General features: G+C 45.1%; 1 protein-coding gene across 2 annotated transcripts in view; it reads left to right on the top strand.

Moving 5' to 3' along the window:
- SLCO3A1 (solute carrier organic anion transporter family member 3A1) overlaps positions 1-13039 on the top strand; it is a 310139-nt gene that overhangs the window by 270757 nt on the left and 26343 nt on the right. For both annotated transcript variants that reach the window (XM_077871178.1, XM_077871168.1), the window contains exons 8-9: positions 6734-6909; positions 11058-11122. In XM_077871178.1, the coding sequence (XP_077727304.1) occupies positions 6734-6909; positions 11058-11122 (241 nt within the window). The remainder of the gene's footprint in view (positions 1-6733; positions 6910-11057; positions 11123-13039) is intronic.

The raw sequence follows: 13039 nt of genomic DNA, 5'->3' as shown, positions 1-13039 counted from the left end.
AATTAATTCAGGGCAGGTGCGGCTGGAAGGGAAGTGTGTGGGTGTCTTCCCCCAGAGAAGGAGGAGCAGTGGGGAGGGGGCCTTCTGGTGAAGGATGGGTGTGTATGTGGCGGCAGAGAGACACGGAAGGACAGTCCAGTGTGGACTGTGTGTGCATTGAGGCTTGGACTTTGTGCTCTGAGGACAGGTTCCAAATGGAAGAGGGAGAAGCATAGGGGCCTGATACTCATCACCCTGCATCAGCTACATCCTTCCTCCTCTGCGTTGTGCCCACACCTCCTACCCGAGGCAGCTGGAGCAAAACACTGGTCCTTGCTACTCCCCCAAAGACCAGCCCTTTCCTCCCCCTCTGCAGGAGATAATTAAAGCTCTGCCTGGATGTGGTCTGGCTCCTGCATTACAGGTTATGGGAGCGAAAGGTGGATGGAGGTCTTGCTTTCATCCCAGAATGTTTCTCCCTGGCTGTTACCCTTCAGCCCGTGACCCTGAAAGGGAACATGAGAGTGTGTTTCCTCTTGCAGGTTTTCAATATCCCCTTTGCCTTGAGGCACGTGAGCTCTGAGGTCTTTACCTAAAAATACCAGCTTGGGTTGGGCTGATACAGTGAAGAGATTCTGAGCTACAAAAGGACAGTAATGAATGACGGGAGAGCGTCGGAGGAACTTTCCTGAATAATGAGAGAATCTGTAGGTGTCTAGGATGCATAGGAGCACGTTGCCACTAGAAGGAGGAGGTCCCAATCTGTCATCCCCTTATTAGGATGTCACGCATAAGGGGTCAGGGGTCTCACAGGCAGCAAACTACAGGTCTAGGGCCCGGCTTCTAATGGAAATTGTCATTTCTGCCTAGTAACAGTATTCAGTATTTCTGAATACATTACAGAAAGAAAAGCAGAAAAGAATATTCCAGAATGTCTGCCTTTCCGTACTGCAGGCTCTCCACGCACATAACCTCATTGACCCCCATGCCATCCACTTGGAAAAGTCCTCTTTCAACCTAGGAATCAGTTTTATTTGTATGACTCATAGAAATTGAGACACCAGTATTACATGTGGGGGGAAGAAGACCCAAACACGAACAAGTTCATTTGCCAGTATTTTTGAAACCTTGCTGAAAAGTATTTTTTTCCCTTGTAATAGGAGCTGTCAAAATAGCATGCTTACAATTTCCTTTGTCAATAGAAAATTAATCCAAGATTGTAAAGAGTAATTTTTCTATTTTCGTGGTCTCCAGCTTTATTATAATTATTTATCCCCATCATTATATGTGAATAGAAACATTTCTCAGTCTAAATTAATGACTGAATGTAGAATAGGAGTATGATTTCCAGTGGCTACGCTACTCTTCATTGATTTCTTCTTTATTTTGTAATTTCTGCAGTTCTTCATTTTTTTAATAGATGAAATATTTGTGTTGTTCAGAAATCAAAAAGTATAAAAAAAAAGCAAAAAAAGAAGTGGGAACTCTCCACCTGTGTTTTCTTTTCACCTACTGTTCCACCCACCACTCCGCCAAGTAGAGTAATTACTGTTTTTAAGTTTCTTGTATATTCCGACTGGAGTTTAATGCATCTGCAAGGTCTTTCTTATTCTGTGCTTTGTTCATGCGGCTTTCATTGGTAGTAATTTATGTTGTTCTTTTCCTATCAATATAAATGTCAGGAACACGCTCCTACCTTTTTTATAGCTACGTAATCTTCCGTTGTGTGGATCTGTTGGAGCCCATGTAACCAGTCTGCATCATGGGCGTTCAGATTGCTGCAAAACTTTGGGTCTTGCAAGCAGCATTGTGGCTCTTGTACGTATGTCATGTTGTACCCAGGCAAGTCTGTCTATAGGATGGGTTCTTGTTAGAGTTTACCAGTCAGTCCTGCTCTGTCCTCTGGGTCAGCACTGGTCCCAAAACCTCGCCAGGCCAGCTCCTCTGTGAGCACAGTGGTTATCTGATTATCAACATGATAAATCAGGATGAACTTACTTCCCGTAAAGCCAGACCCTGTCCCTCTTCCCCCACCCCGACCCCCTTCTTCCGTGTCAATATGTGACCCCAGACAGAGAATCCAGCTCTCATGGAGGCAGCAGAGACCTCATTCCCTCCCACAGAATGGTGAACTTGGAAGACATCCCTTTGAAACAGGATGAAAACGTGGGCATTTGCCAGATCAGGAATGGTAAAACCAATCTCCTGGAGCCCAGTGTACTTTATTAATAGTTAAATGTATTGGGGACTGCCAAAGAGAGCAGCTTTGGGTGTACCACTTCATTCAGGCCATGACCATCTACAGGTGGTTTCTGAGACCCATCTGCTTTTTTTGGATTGGCCAGATGGTACTGTTGTATACCAACAGGGTGAGAATTAGGATCCCAGCCTCTGTCATCTCTTCAGTAAAGTGAATTGTTCTTTCACACCCAGGTTAGCTCTGTATTTCTAAGCTTCCTGCTGCTTGGAGCTTTTGCAAGTTTAGGAGTTCCCATGCAGCTGTCCAGGTAGTATCAGCAGAAGGGCTGTCCCTCCACTTCCTTTTTATTTAGGGTGATAGTCTGTGAAACCCCATAGGTGGAAAGTCATCTTTTGCAATTTTGGAAAAGATAATACTGTGTGGTCCTCATCCGTGGTTCTTCCCACCATATATGAATGTGGTTGGAAGTTTCTTCCCAAACAGCTGCCTTTGCTACCAGAGTCCCCACACCTCCTTTAGCATGACATCCAGGTCCATTTCTTGTGTCACCTGAGCCCAAATGAAGGATGTTCCCCATCTCTTGTCATATGACCACAGGCTTAGCATGTTCCCTTAGATTCCCTCTTGGAAGGATCGTAGGAAAGTCCCAGCTGCCTCCCAGACTGTGTGACTACCCAGCGGTTCCTGGTTTCATGTCAGACTGGGTCACCTGCCCAGAAAGGAGACCGCATCCAGGCCCCTGCTCAGACCCTCTGGCTTATCTCCTCCCTAGCCTCTTCCACAGCTCTTCTCAAATAAATTAAATCTGAATAAATAAATACAGGTTTGCCTAGAACCTCTGGGAGAGACCCCCCACCCCATTTCCAGCTTCTCCTCTTGGCACCAGCAAGCTGACATCTTACTGCTTGCATTTCTCACTTCTGCTTTTCTGGCATTAATAATGACCCTCATTATTAATTACAAATTACAAATGCCTCATTTCTGCCCAGAGCCCTGAAGCTGCTCTTGGCCTGTTTTTGTCCCTTCCCTCTCCTTGGCTTTGTGTGCTGTCACCTTCCCTTTGTCTTGGCTGCAGACAGATCCCATGGTGGCTCAACTCTGCTGTCCATTCACTGCATTCCCAGGACATTGGCTTCATGGTCACATTCCCTGTCTCTCCCCCAGACCATACAGGGCTGTGTAGTCACTGTGTCAGACAGTCTAAGAGAAAGATATCTCATTTTGATCTATTCTCTGGGGCCAAGAGCAGAGACCTAATTTGGAGTAGGTTCATTTCAGAAGGGGTTTTCTACTTCTCAGAACAGAGAGGAGCCAGGTACTTTCCTTTTATGGTAAATATCATGCATTTGAGCCCTAGTCTAGGTATTGGGCAAAGATCTAAGACTGAACATAGGTCCCAACTACAGATTACTTTTTAAACTAAATAAAGCTTAGCAATCACATGGTTCATTCATAGGGTCCTGGCCTGATCACTCAGTTCCAGTACTCACATCACATTCCTAAGAGGCTATGTAAGTCAGAGCTCAGTTCCTAGGATGCTTGATGAAGCAAGACCATAGCTATCCCTGAGAGGCCTGTTTCTCATTTATATCTGTGGTTCTTAGCCCCACAGACCTGGATCTCTCTTTTCTTATAGCTTACTACAGGAATCAGAGACAAGGATTTGAGGGTTTAGAAGGATTTAGGAGATGATGAAATGAATAGGACTTGAGATCTATTTATTTATTCGATGAATAGCTGTTGACTCCCTGTCATGAGCCAAGCCCTCTCCTCTAGAGCTGAGGATAAATTAGCAAAACCACAGTGATGTCTGGCCTCACTTGCCTCACACTCAAGTCAGGGGCGGGGTCCGGAATTATCAGAAAGTTTCCAGAAAGTTAATAGGATGCCACTTCTCAGGCAAGAGATGCAGAGGGAAAGGGGGGTGGGAAAGGGGAACGTGCATCCGTCAGGAAAACAGCACCCACAGTTATGTTAGAAATAAAGAGTTTAGTGTGGGAGTTAGAGTTAATGTGAACACAGAGGAGTTGGAGAATTAAAATCTGGGAGGAGTGAGATGAAGGCGTGGAGGATGGTTACTCCATCCCCAGAAGCACTGGCACTGGTGGGAATGTGGGGGTTTGTGGGAAAAGCCTAAGACGGTACTGACCAGGGTGCTGACTAGGTCAGTGGGCATATAGCCACATCAGTAGAGGTGGCTACGGGGCCTCTGTTGTCAGCAGGGCAGGCGGAAACGAGGGGGGCCGTGTACACACGGATGCTAGGGCCAGCCGGCACCTTCTTGGCATTTCCATGGGTATCATCCCTGTGTCTGGCCTTCTGACAGTAGTAGCCTCTGCTTCACCTCTGCCTTCTAAATCTCATCCGTGCCGTCCCCCACCTCCACCCTGCCCTCCCTGAGAACAGCTCTCAGCCCTGCAGAAAAGGGAATTCTAGGGAAGTAGTTCCCATCATAGACGGGAAATAGTGCCAAGCTGACAGTGCAGAATCCAGGTCGGGACATTTGTTCCTGGGTTCAGCGTGGAGATGGCAACATGCTCAGAGCCTTGAGGCAGTAGGAATGATGTGGGTCTGGGAGGATTATGGCCTGTGGAAGCCACAGAGGGGAGTGGTTCATGGGCACGTGTCCCAAGGGCTCTAGTAAGAGAAAAGTGGGTGATGGAGTCAGGATATGGAGGTCCCCGGAGCGCTTAGCACCATCTGGATCCTGCATGTGAGGACAGGAGCCAACTGGAATGAGTGGGAGCTCGGTGGATGAGATGGAGGTGGCGAGTGTAGACAGCAAAGTTTGGCTGTGAAGTTGAGTTCTGAAGAGAGGGGGTAACACTTTTCCTCCCCTGAGTAGAGAGAAGGTGACATTTTAAGTTCTAGGTGGGGAGAAGTCCTGCCTCCTGCTAAACACGGGGGAAGATTCATTCACATATGCATTCTAAAATCATCTGCTAAACTTCACCTGCTGTATCTGAGTGCCCTGAAATGCTCAGGAGAGTATGCCTAAGACTTGGTCCTCATGCCGGGAGCCACGAGGTCTCCAGCAGTGGGGTGTGGGGTGTGGAGTATGTCCACATGGCAGGGGTGGGGGGTTCTGGGCTCCTGAGGGCCCGCAGAAGGACCTGGCTCAGGGCCAGTGGGGATTCTGGCTCAGTGAAGGGAAGCCTCAAAGAGGGAGAGGGTTTTACAGAAGTTTTAGGAAGCACCCAGGCAGGGATGTATGGGGAGGGGCAGAGGGACACGGCCTCGGCACCTCTGGGGAATTACAGTATAGGTCACAAGGTGCTATAACCAGTCCATTTAAACAGAGGCACCTGCTCTGGACACAGAGCTAAGGAAGTCCAGCCCCATACCATGTCTGCCCACACCTCTCACCTCTGCCCTGTGGATAAAGGCCCCTGTGCAGGGCACAGCCACACCGGGTGACTCTGAGGGGGTAGGAAGGTACCTAAGGGCTTTAGGACACCCCTGAAAGCATCCCATACGGTTTGCTGGGCTGAGAAAAACCCCTACCTATGCCCTGTTCTGTGGGAAGAGAAAAGAAGGGACAGGAGGATGGAGAGGAATGAGGACAAGCAGAAGAATGTGAAAGCCAAAGGGGATTTGTTTGACCCTCAGGAGGATTTTCCTTGGCATGTGCTCTGAAAACCGAGCAGTCTCGAGAAGAAAAGCAATGAATCATTTATGATTGTATTCATTAAAGGCCTCTGCACTATTATTATCGAACCTTAATTGGCTTGGCGCTCGCTTGGCACTGCCTCTCCCAGCCGCTGCTCCTCCCTTTACCATCAGAAATTCCTCTGATGATGAAGGGAGGATTGGACCGCGCCCGGGAGCAGGGGCAGCTGGGCAAGAATCCACCCACAAGATCAAATGGAACGCAGTCCCTTTCTTTCCCCCCTCCTTGGATCAAGTATTAATAAATGTGTCTGGTTTGGGCTTTAGCTCCCTGCCTGTGTGCGATGTGTTGCAAGCTCCTGGCATCTCTTAGCCCTCTTTGCTTACCCTGCCACATGAGAATGGTCCTATTAAGCTGCCCCCTCCAGTGGCCCACAAGAGCAGCAACTACATGCATGACAATGCACGTCCTTTGTTCCAAGTGCCACACTGGGCACCGAACCAGCAACAATATACAGGTTACCTGATTTACTTCTTTTAATACACTTCATTGTAATTATCACTGCATAAAAGAGAGGACAAATTGGCAAGTAATTATAACATTAATTTGGCAATGTTTTATCATACTATGGAGGCACAGCTTCCTCTCTAATTGTATTGGGCGGGGGGGGGGACACGTTTGTCTAGGGTACAGCTTATTGAGGGATTCTGGAACGTGGAAATGAAATACACAGGAGATGGGGCTGGGGCTCTCCTCCCTGTAAATATTCCTGTATTTGCATGTGTTTTGCAACTTCCTTAAAAAGCTAACTCGTTTATTCAGACCTAATTAATGGAATGCCACAGAATGCATAATTAGGCTGTGACAGCTCCAGCTGATGGATGGCTTTGGGTTCGGAAACCGGAGATGCCCCCAGTTAAAAGGGTTGAACACTTGCATTTCAGAATCTCACCGGCTGTGCGTGCCTCACGACCGTCCCACCCGAGAACACGACTGTGGTTCCTGGAAAATGCCCCAGTCCTGGGTGCCAAGAGGCCTTCCTCACCTTCCTGTGTGTGATGTGTGTCTGCAGTATGATTGGGGCGATGGCGCAGACACCCTCGGTCATCATCCTTATCAGGTGAGCTCAGACCAGGACTAGCAAGCCAGGCTTACCTCTTGCCCTGCCTCTGCCCACTTCATGCACATCTGCCGCCTCGGGAGGCCAGAACTTCAGGTCCCGCGTGAGTCTTTCGAGCCAGGTTCCCCAGGCTGATAGGAATTAGTTACATTTGACAGGGCTCTCACACAAGACCAGAAAGCATGGCCCAAGGGAGATGATACACTTTCAGATCCTCCCAAGAATGGACTGTGCGGGGGATTTTGAAAGGAACTCTGATCCTGCATTGATTTTTATGGAAAGCAGCATTGTTGGAATAAAACGTAAGTGGCATTGGACAAGGTAGGTCCCCAAGTTCAGCCCCTGTCCAGCCACTGATCAGCCACATTTTCCCCTCAGATTTGTTTCTGAATTGGGACCTGGGAGTGATGACATCATTGGTCCTGCTGGCCTCTTGCAGTGGTGTGGGTCCCACTGAGGCCATGTGTATGCCAGTGGTGATTACTCCTATACAAATAGATGGTTAGAGAAAGCACCCATAGGCTGTGGCTCCCTGTCTCTCGGGACCTGTTCTGAGGGCAGGTGAGGTGCCTCAGAGATGAACTATGGGGTCATATTCTAAATACTTGTACATTTGTGAAGTTACCTAGATTTGTGTGAAGAACCTAAAAGTGGAACCCTCTGTAACCCAGTGTCTGTGTTGAACCAGAGGAAGTAACACCAAACACAGACCCACTTTACTCGGATGTTGCTAGTTCACTCCAAGGAGCTAGAAATACAAAGGGGAGTGCAATGCTTGAATGTGACCTATGCCAGTACACGTCCCCACCTGCTTTATCCAAGCTCCTCTCTCCTCCCCATGCCTACCGCATTTCCTGATCTCTGTTATGAATTCCTGAGGAGGCGTGTTTCTACAAAGTGCGTTTATTCTCAAGGAGGTCATTAGTAAAACCTTGTTAATGTGCAGAAGCATTAAGGCAACAATAACACAATGCTATTTTATACTTACTAAACTTGAGAAATCAGTGTTAAATATTCACCCCCAGTGCTTGCAAGGCTGTAGCAAAACTGGTCAGATTGCATACTGCTGGTGGCATTGAAAAGCCTATTGCTCCTTTCAAAGAAGCAATATAGCATTGTGAATCAAGAGTCATAAAAATGTTCAGATTTTTTATGAGGCAACCCTATGTCTCACCACTTAGGAAAATACTTCTCTACCCAAAAAGGAGCTCAGTGCAGACAGATTTTTATTACAATGTTAACTGTAATAGCAGAAAAACCTGAATTGGAATAATGAATTAAATTATAGTACTGTACCATAGCTCAATGGGATAATGAAAATTCATAAGAATGAAAAGTATTTATGGGTTGAACTATTGCACTTAAATTACCTACGGAGGTTGATTACGTGTAATATGCATACGGACAAAACCATCAGATCCTAGGTATGGGTTTCAGGTGGCTGTGTTATGGGTAACTTATGTTTCATTATTAGAAATTCCCATGAAGTTATATTGTGTTGGTCACAAACAAAAGGCACCACGAAGGTACAGGAAAAATGACCTTCGTGACCATTAGCAGTGACTAGTCTACTTTCTTCTCTCCCCATGACTTCTATACAAAAAGCCAGCTCACTGCTGGAGACTGGCAAATACAGAAAGCTGAGATCTTATTCACTTCCAAGTCTCAGCTTGATAAACAGCTCTTGGAGATTTTCAGGAAACATTTGATTCCTTTGACTAGATTAGCAGCCAATGGCCTCCGTGATCTAGGCTGGACCTCGGCTACCCCATAAGCCCCTGCTCTGCTAGGGCCTGTTGGAGGCATAGGCTCGCATGTTGTGCCCATCAAGATGATCGGGGTAGCACCTTATTCTGTCACTATTCTAGTCCACTTTGCCATCATAGATGTTCCAGGCAGGCACGAGGGCACAGTCTAAGCCACAGCCCTTGCCCTGTCCCAGAGTGATGGCCCCATTCTAACGCACACAACAGCAGTACTCAGATCATCCACAGGCGAAGATAAAAGGTAACCTCTGCTGCGCCCCGCTTTGGACCCAGCACTGGGCTCCTGTTTTAATTATGTGTTTACATCCTTATTAGCATTCCACTTTTACAGATAGGGAGGTGGAGGCTCTGAGGGGGTTAAGCAGTATTCTCAAGGTCATCAGCTCATAAATTATAGACTTAAGACCCCATCTCTGGCCTTGCCAGGAACTTTCAATAACATTCAGACTGGAACCTTCCATTTCTCTATAACTAGATCTGAGAATGAAGACTCCCCCCATGGGAACCAGCTCCCCAAGAGGACATGAAGGGGGATCTTAGCACCTTGCTCATTTGATTCCTAGTGACATGAGAACTGAAAGGAAATCAAATTTTGAGTGATAAATCTTCTAGCTCATTATGCCAGCACGTTTTCTTGAAAAGGAGAATTTGTCTTTATTTACGTGTCTTTCAAGTCAATACCGTCAAGTGAATGTACAAAAACCGGAGCCATGTAGCTGATGATAGCTCCGAAGAACTTGGATTTTCTAACACGGCACATTCTAAAGAGAACTAGTTGTATTTCTATCCAGAAACACTGATCTCATCATTGACGTTTTTCAGGCATCTGGCTTGATCAACAAGACAGTGGTTTCCCCATTGAGAAGAAATGGGCATTCCCCAAGAATAACACATTTTTACTTTTCACTAATAATCTTAGAAATAGGGCAAAGATTGTAAAAACTACATCCATGTTCCTTTTGGTTTGATGGTGTCCTTTGGCCCAGCCTACCAAGAAGCTAAAGAAAAGACATGCCCACCTGAGCCTCAAACAGGTGGTAGGTCATTGGATGGATGGCATTGGATGGTGAGATGAATGACCTCTGGGGTCATGTAAAGTATAATTTTAGCTACTAAGTCAAGAGTCGGGTTATGTATCCTAGGTTCTAGATATCCTAGTAGACTTAGATATCCTACTGATAACTTTGTTTCTAACATTTATTTTCTACAGAATTGATGGCCTAGGTCTTCCCTATGTTGCATGGGTCCTTCTAGTCTTTCAAGCCATATTGAAATGCTCCTGATGTTTCCAAAGGCTCGGCCACACTGGAAAGGAGCTAGGCCTAGCCAAGTCCTTCCAAGGCTCATAGTTATGTGTTTACCTCCCCATCTCCCCTAGGGACTCATGATGGGAATGGCACAAGGGGAAGTTTCTCTGCCAGCAATGTCCAGGATGATCTGAGCGTGTGTGCATGTAGTTGGTCAAATACATCTCCCTTCACATTCCCTCACCACTCCACCAGAGATGAGGCCAGACTGGGTCCTGAGTGGGAGACATGTGCCCACCCATCTACCCACTTATATATTACTCAACACATTGTCGTGGCACTCATAATGAACAAGACAAATCATCCCTGGATTCAAGGAGAGAGACAAACATTAAATTAACACCAATTACAAGAGTAAGAGACATTTCAAAAGAGATGTGATCAGCTGTGAGGCCCATCTATTTGGAATTGGTCATTCCCAAACCTCCTGTACTGTCAGACTTATCCCAGAAAAAGTTATAGTCGGAGAGTATTCTAGAAAATGTGCAAGACAATCATTCAAATGGATTGTTCTAGATAAACCAAAGCTAGGGTGATTGAGTCAGTTCAAAACAAAGAACTATGACCATCTGAAGGTACTTTTCCCATTAAAAAGGCACTAAAACTGGTTATAGATGAATGGATTATTTTGCAAGTTGTTCCATCAGGGGTGTCAAACCATGCTCATCTGGTTGACTTCACAAAATAACCTGAGAACAACAAGATTGTTGGTGAGTCTGGCTGTTGGTGAAGCATGAGAGAAATTATCTTCCCAGTTGATACTTCCCCAATACATATATCCTACCAACTTAAAATGGTTTCCTATCTTGGCAAAAGCAAAATGTCTTTAAATAAAGACTTTAGGGATCACATTTGCATGTGTTCCTTCTAATGACATGTGTTATTAAAGAACACTGTTAAGTTCCCAAACTTACCTTGTCACTGCACTTATTTTTCAGACTTTGGGCAGACAAAGCCAAAAAAAAGCCATTAATTTTAAAGAATGGCTCTGATGGACAGCAGTGGATGACTCGAGTCTGTTAATTAAAGTGGAGCGATAATCTTTTCCTTTCTTTCTTCATCTCTTTGCACGTAGGACAGTCAGCCCTGAACTCAAGTCTTATGCCCTGGGAGTCTTGTTCCTCCTCCTTCGTTTGTTGGGTATGTATGCTCTCTTTATTCCCTCCATAATGAATTGGATGCTTACGATCAGGTGAGTCAATACCTGCGAATTTGTCCCAATTTTTAAGCTTGCCTTTTTTTTTTTTCCCAATGAAATTTAATAACTATCAGCAAAGAGAATCTTTAAACCTGTAAATTTAGCTCTGAATTTAGACCTATCCACTCTCTGGATACCACAAAGTTTTCATTTATATAAACTCTGTTTTTGTGTGACACTGAATTCTCAGCGGCATAAGAAGGAGAAAGTGATGGCCCCGATGGGAAAAGCATTTGATGGTGTAATGTGGCTCCCTCATTAAGCAAACCCTGGGCAGCTCATGAAATGCTTCATTTATGGGGCTGCCAGCTGGGACAAAGGCATTCTTACAGTGCCTCACAATTGGAAACTTTGTACCCTTTAAATTTTTCCAAACTGATTGAGTTTATTTACCTTGGGGTTCTAGGATGGGGCAAATGTGACCTTCATGCTATACAGTGTACATTCCAAGGTTTGGTGTGGATAAAAGGAGTTAAGCCCAACACTCTCGTTTTTAAGATAAGAAAACCAAGCACAGGAATATGCCATGGTTCTCCCTGGGTTTGGGGACAGGATCGGAGGGAATCTGGAAAGGCCGATCAGGTAACCCAGCTGCTAGGAGTGCCCTACGTTTCTTCCTCTAGACTTCTATTGCTTTATGAATATCCCTTTGTCAAGGCTAAGATCAAAACAGGGTAATTTTTTTCCCTTGAATCCTAGTGGTCTTCTTTAATGGACATTATATGGTAAATAAATGTGCAAAGGGAGATAACCATGGTATTTTCAGAGTAAAAATTAAACCCCTCCTTCTAAGTATATCACTGTGAATGGGCACAAAGCCTCAGCTATAGAAGTGCTTATGAAAATGTTTGTAAAAAAAAAATGAAAATTTGGCAACCACCCAACTGTCCAACAGCTGGGAATTAGTTACATCCATTATGATCTAGAATTCCGGTAGGATTTATGGTCCCCTCTAAAATTCTGGAAAGTATTTATAGACTAGGAAAGGGCACATGATGTGTGTGTGTTTTGGGGGGGTATAGAAAAGTCTATTATATACTATATGTTCAAGCATTTTTAAAGTATAAACATGGAAGAATATTGGGAAGCTAAACACAAACATGGTGTGTATTGTCTTTGAGTAAAGAACTTATAAATCATTTTTTCTAAGTGTTTTAAAATTTTGAATGACTATATGTGTGCATTACTTTTATAATGAGATGAATTCCTGTATAATTGATATATAGAAAAGAATACCTCTCTTAGATCATCCATAAGGTCCTCCCTGGGGAATGGCAAATACCAGGGCACACGCACCTCCTTACTTCCCTTCTCTGCCCATAGCAAAATGTTTCCAATGGATTGCTGTGATCCTTCCTCCCATGCCCAGGACAAGATCTCAGAGTCCTCTCACCCTTATCAATCCATGTATGGTGGTACACATAGGAAAACGTAAATGGCATTTCTTTATCATATTTCGATTTTGCAGAGAACAGAAATGCTCTATGTAATGAAGATACCTAGTTAAGACAAATTCAGTTGGAATTCAAACTAAAACACGTAGGCCTTCCTGGAAGGTCTAGTGGCTTATAGAACTCCACAACCATAGAATAATAATTATGTTGATCTCTTTCCTTCTCCTCGGGAAGGTAGAGTATGCATATGCCATAATGCCTCACCCCTGCCACCATGACTTGGGTGGATGGAGGAGTGTGTAACATCAGATAGCAAGTTGGGGACCCATATTTCTGTAAAGAGCAAAATCATTTCACATACACATTCATTCAACAAACTAACCTTTATTGAGCACCTAATGGGTTCAGAGCTCTGTGGACCATACCCAGGTAAGTGGGTACAGCCCTCCTACTCTTATAAGCTGA

This window comes from Canis aureus, chromosome 2 (genome assembly GCF_053574225.1).
Source record: "Canis aureus isolate CA01 chromosome 2, VMU_Caureus_v.1.0, whole genome shotgun sequence".
NCBI lineage: Eukaryota > Metazoa > Chordata > Mammalia > Carnivora > Canidae > Canis > Canis aureus.
The sequence above is the reverse complement of the archived record's forward strand: the minus strand, read 5'-3'. Positions and strand labels throughout refer to the sequence as shown.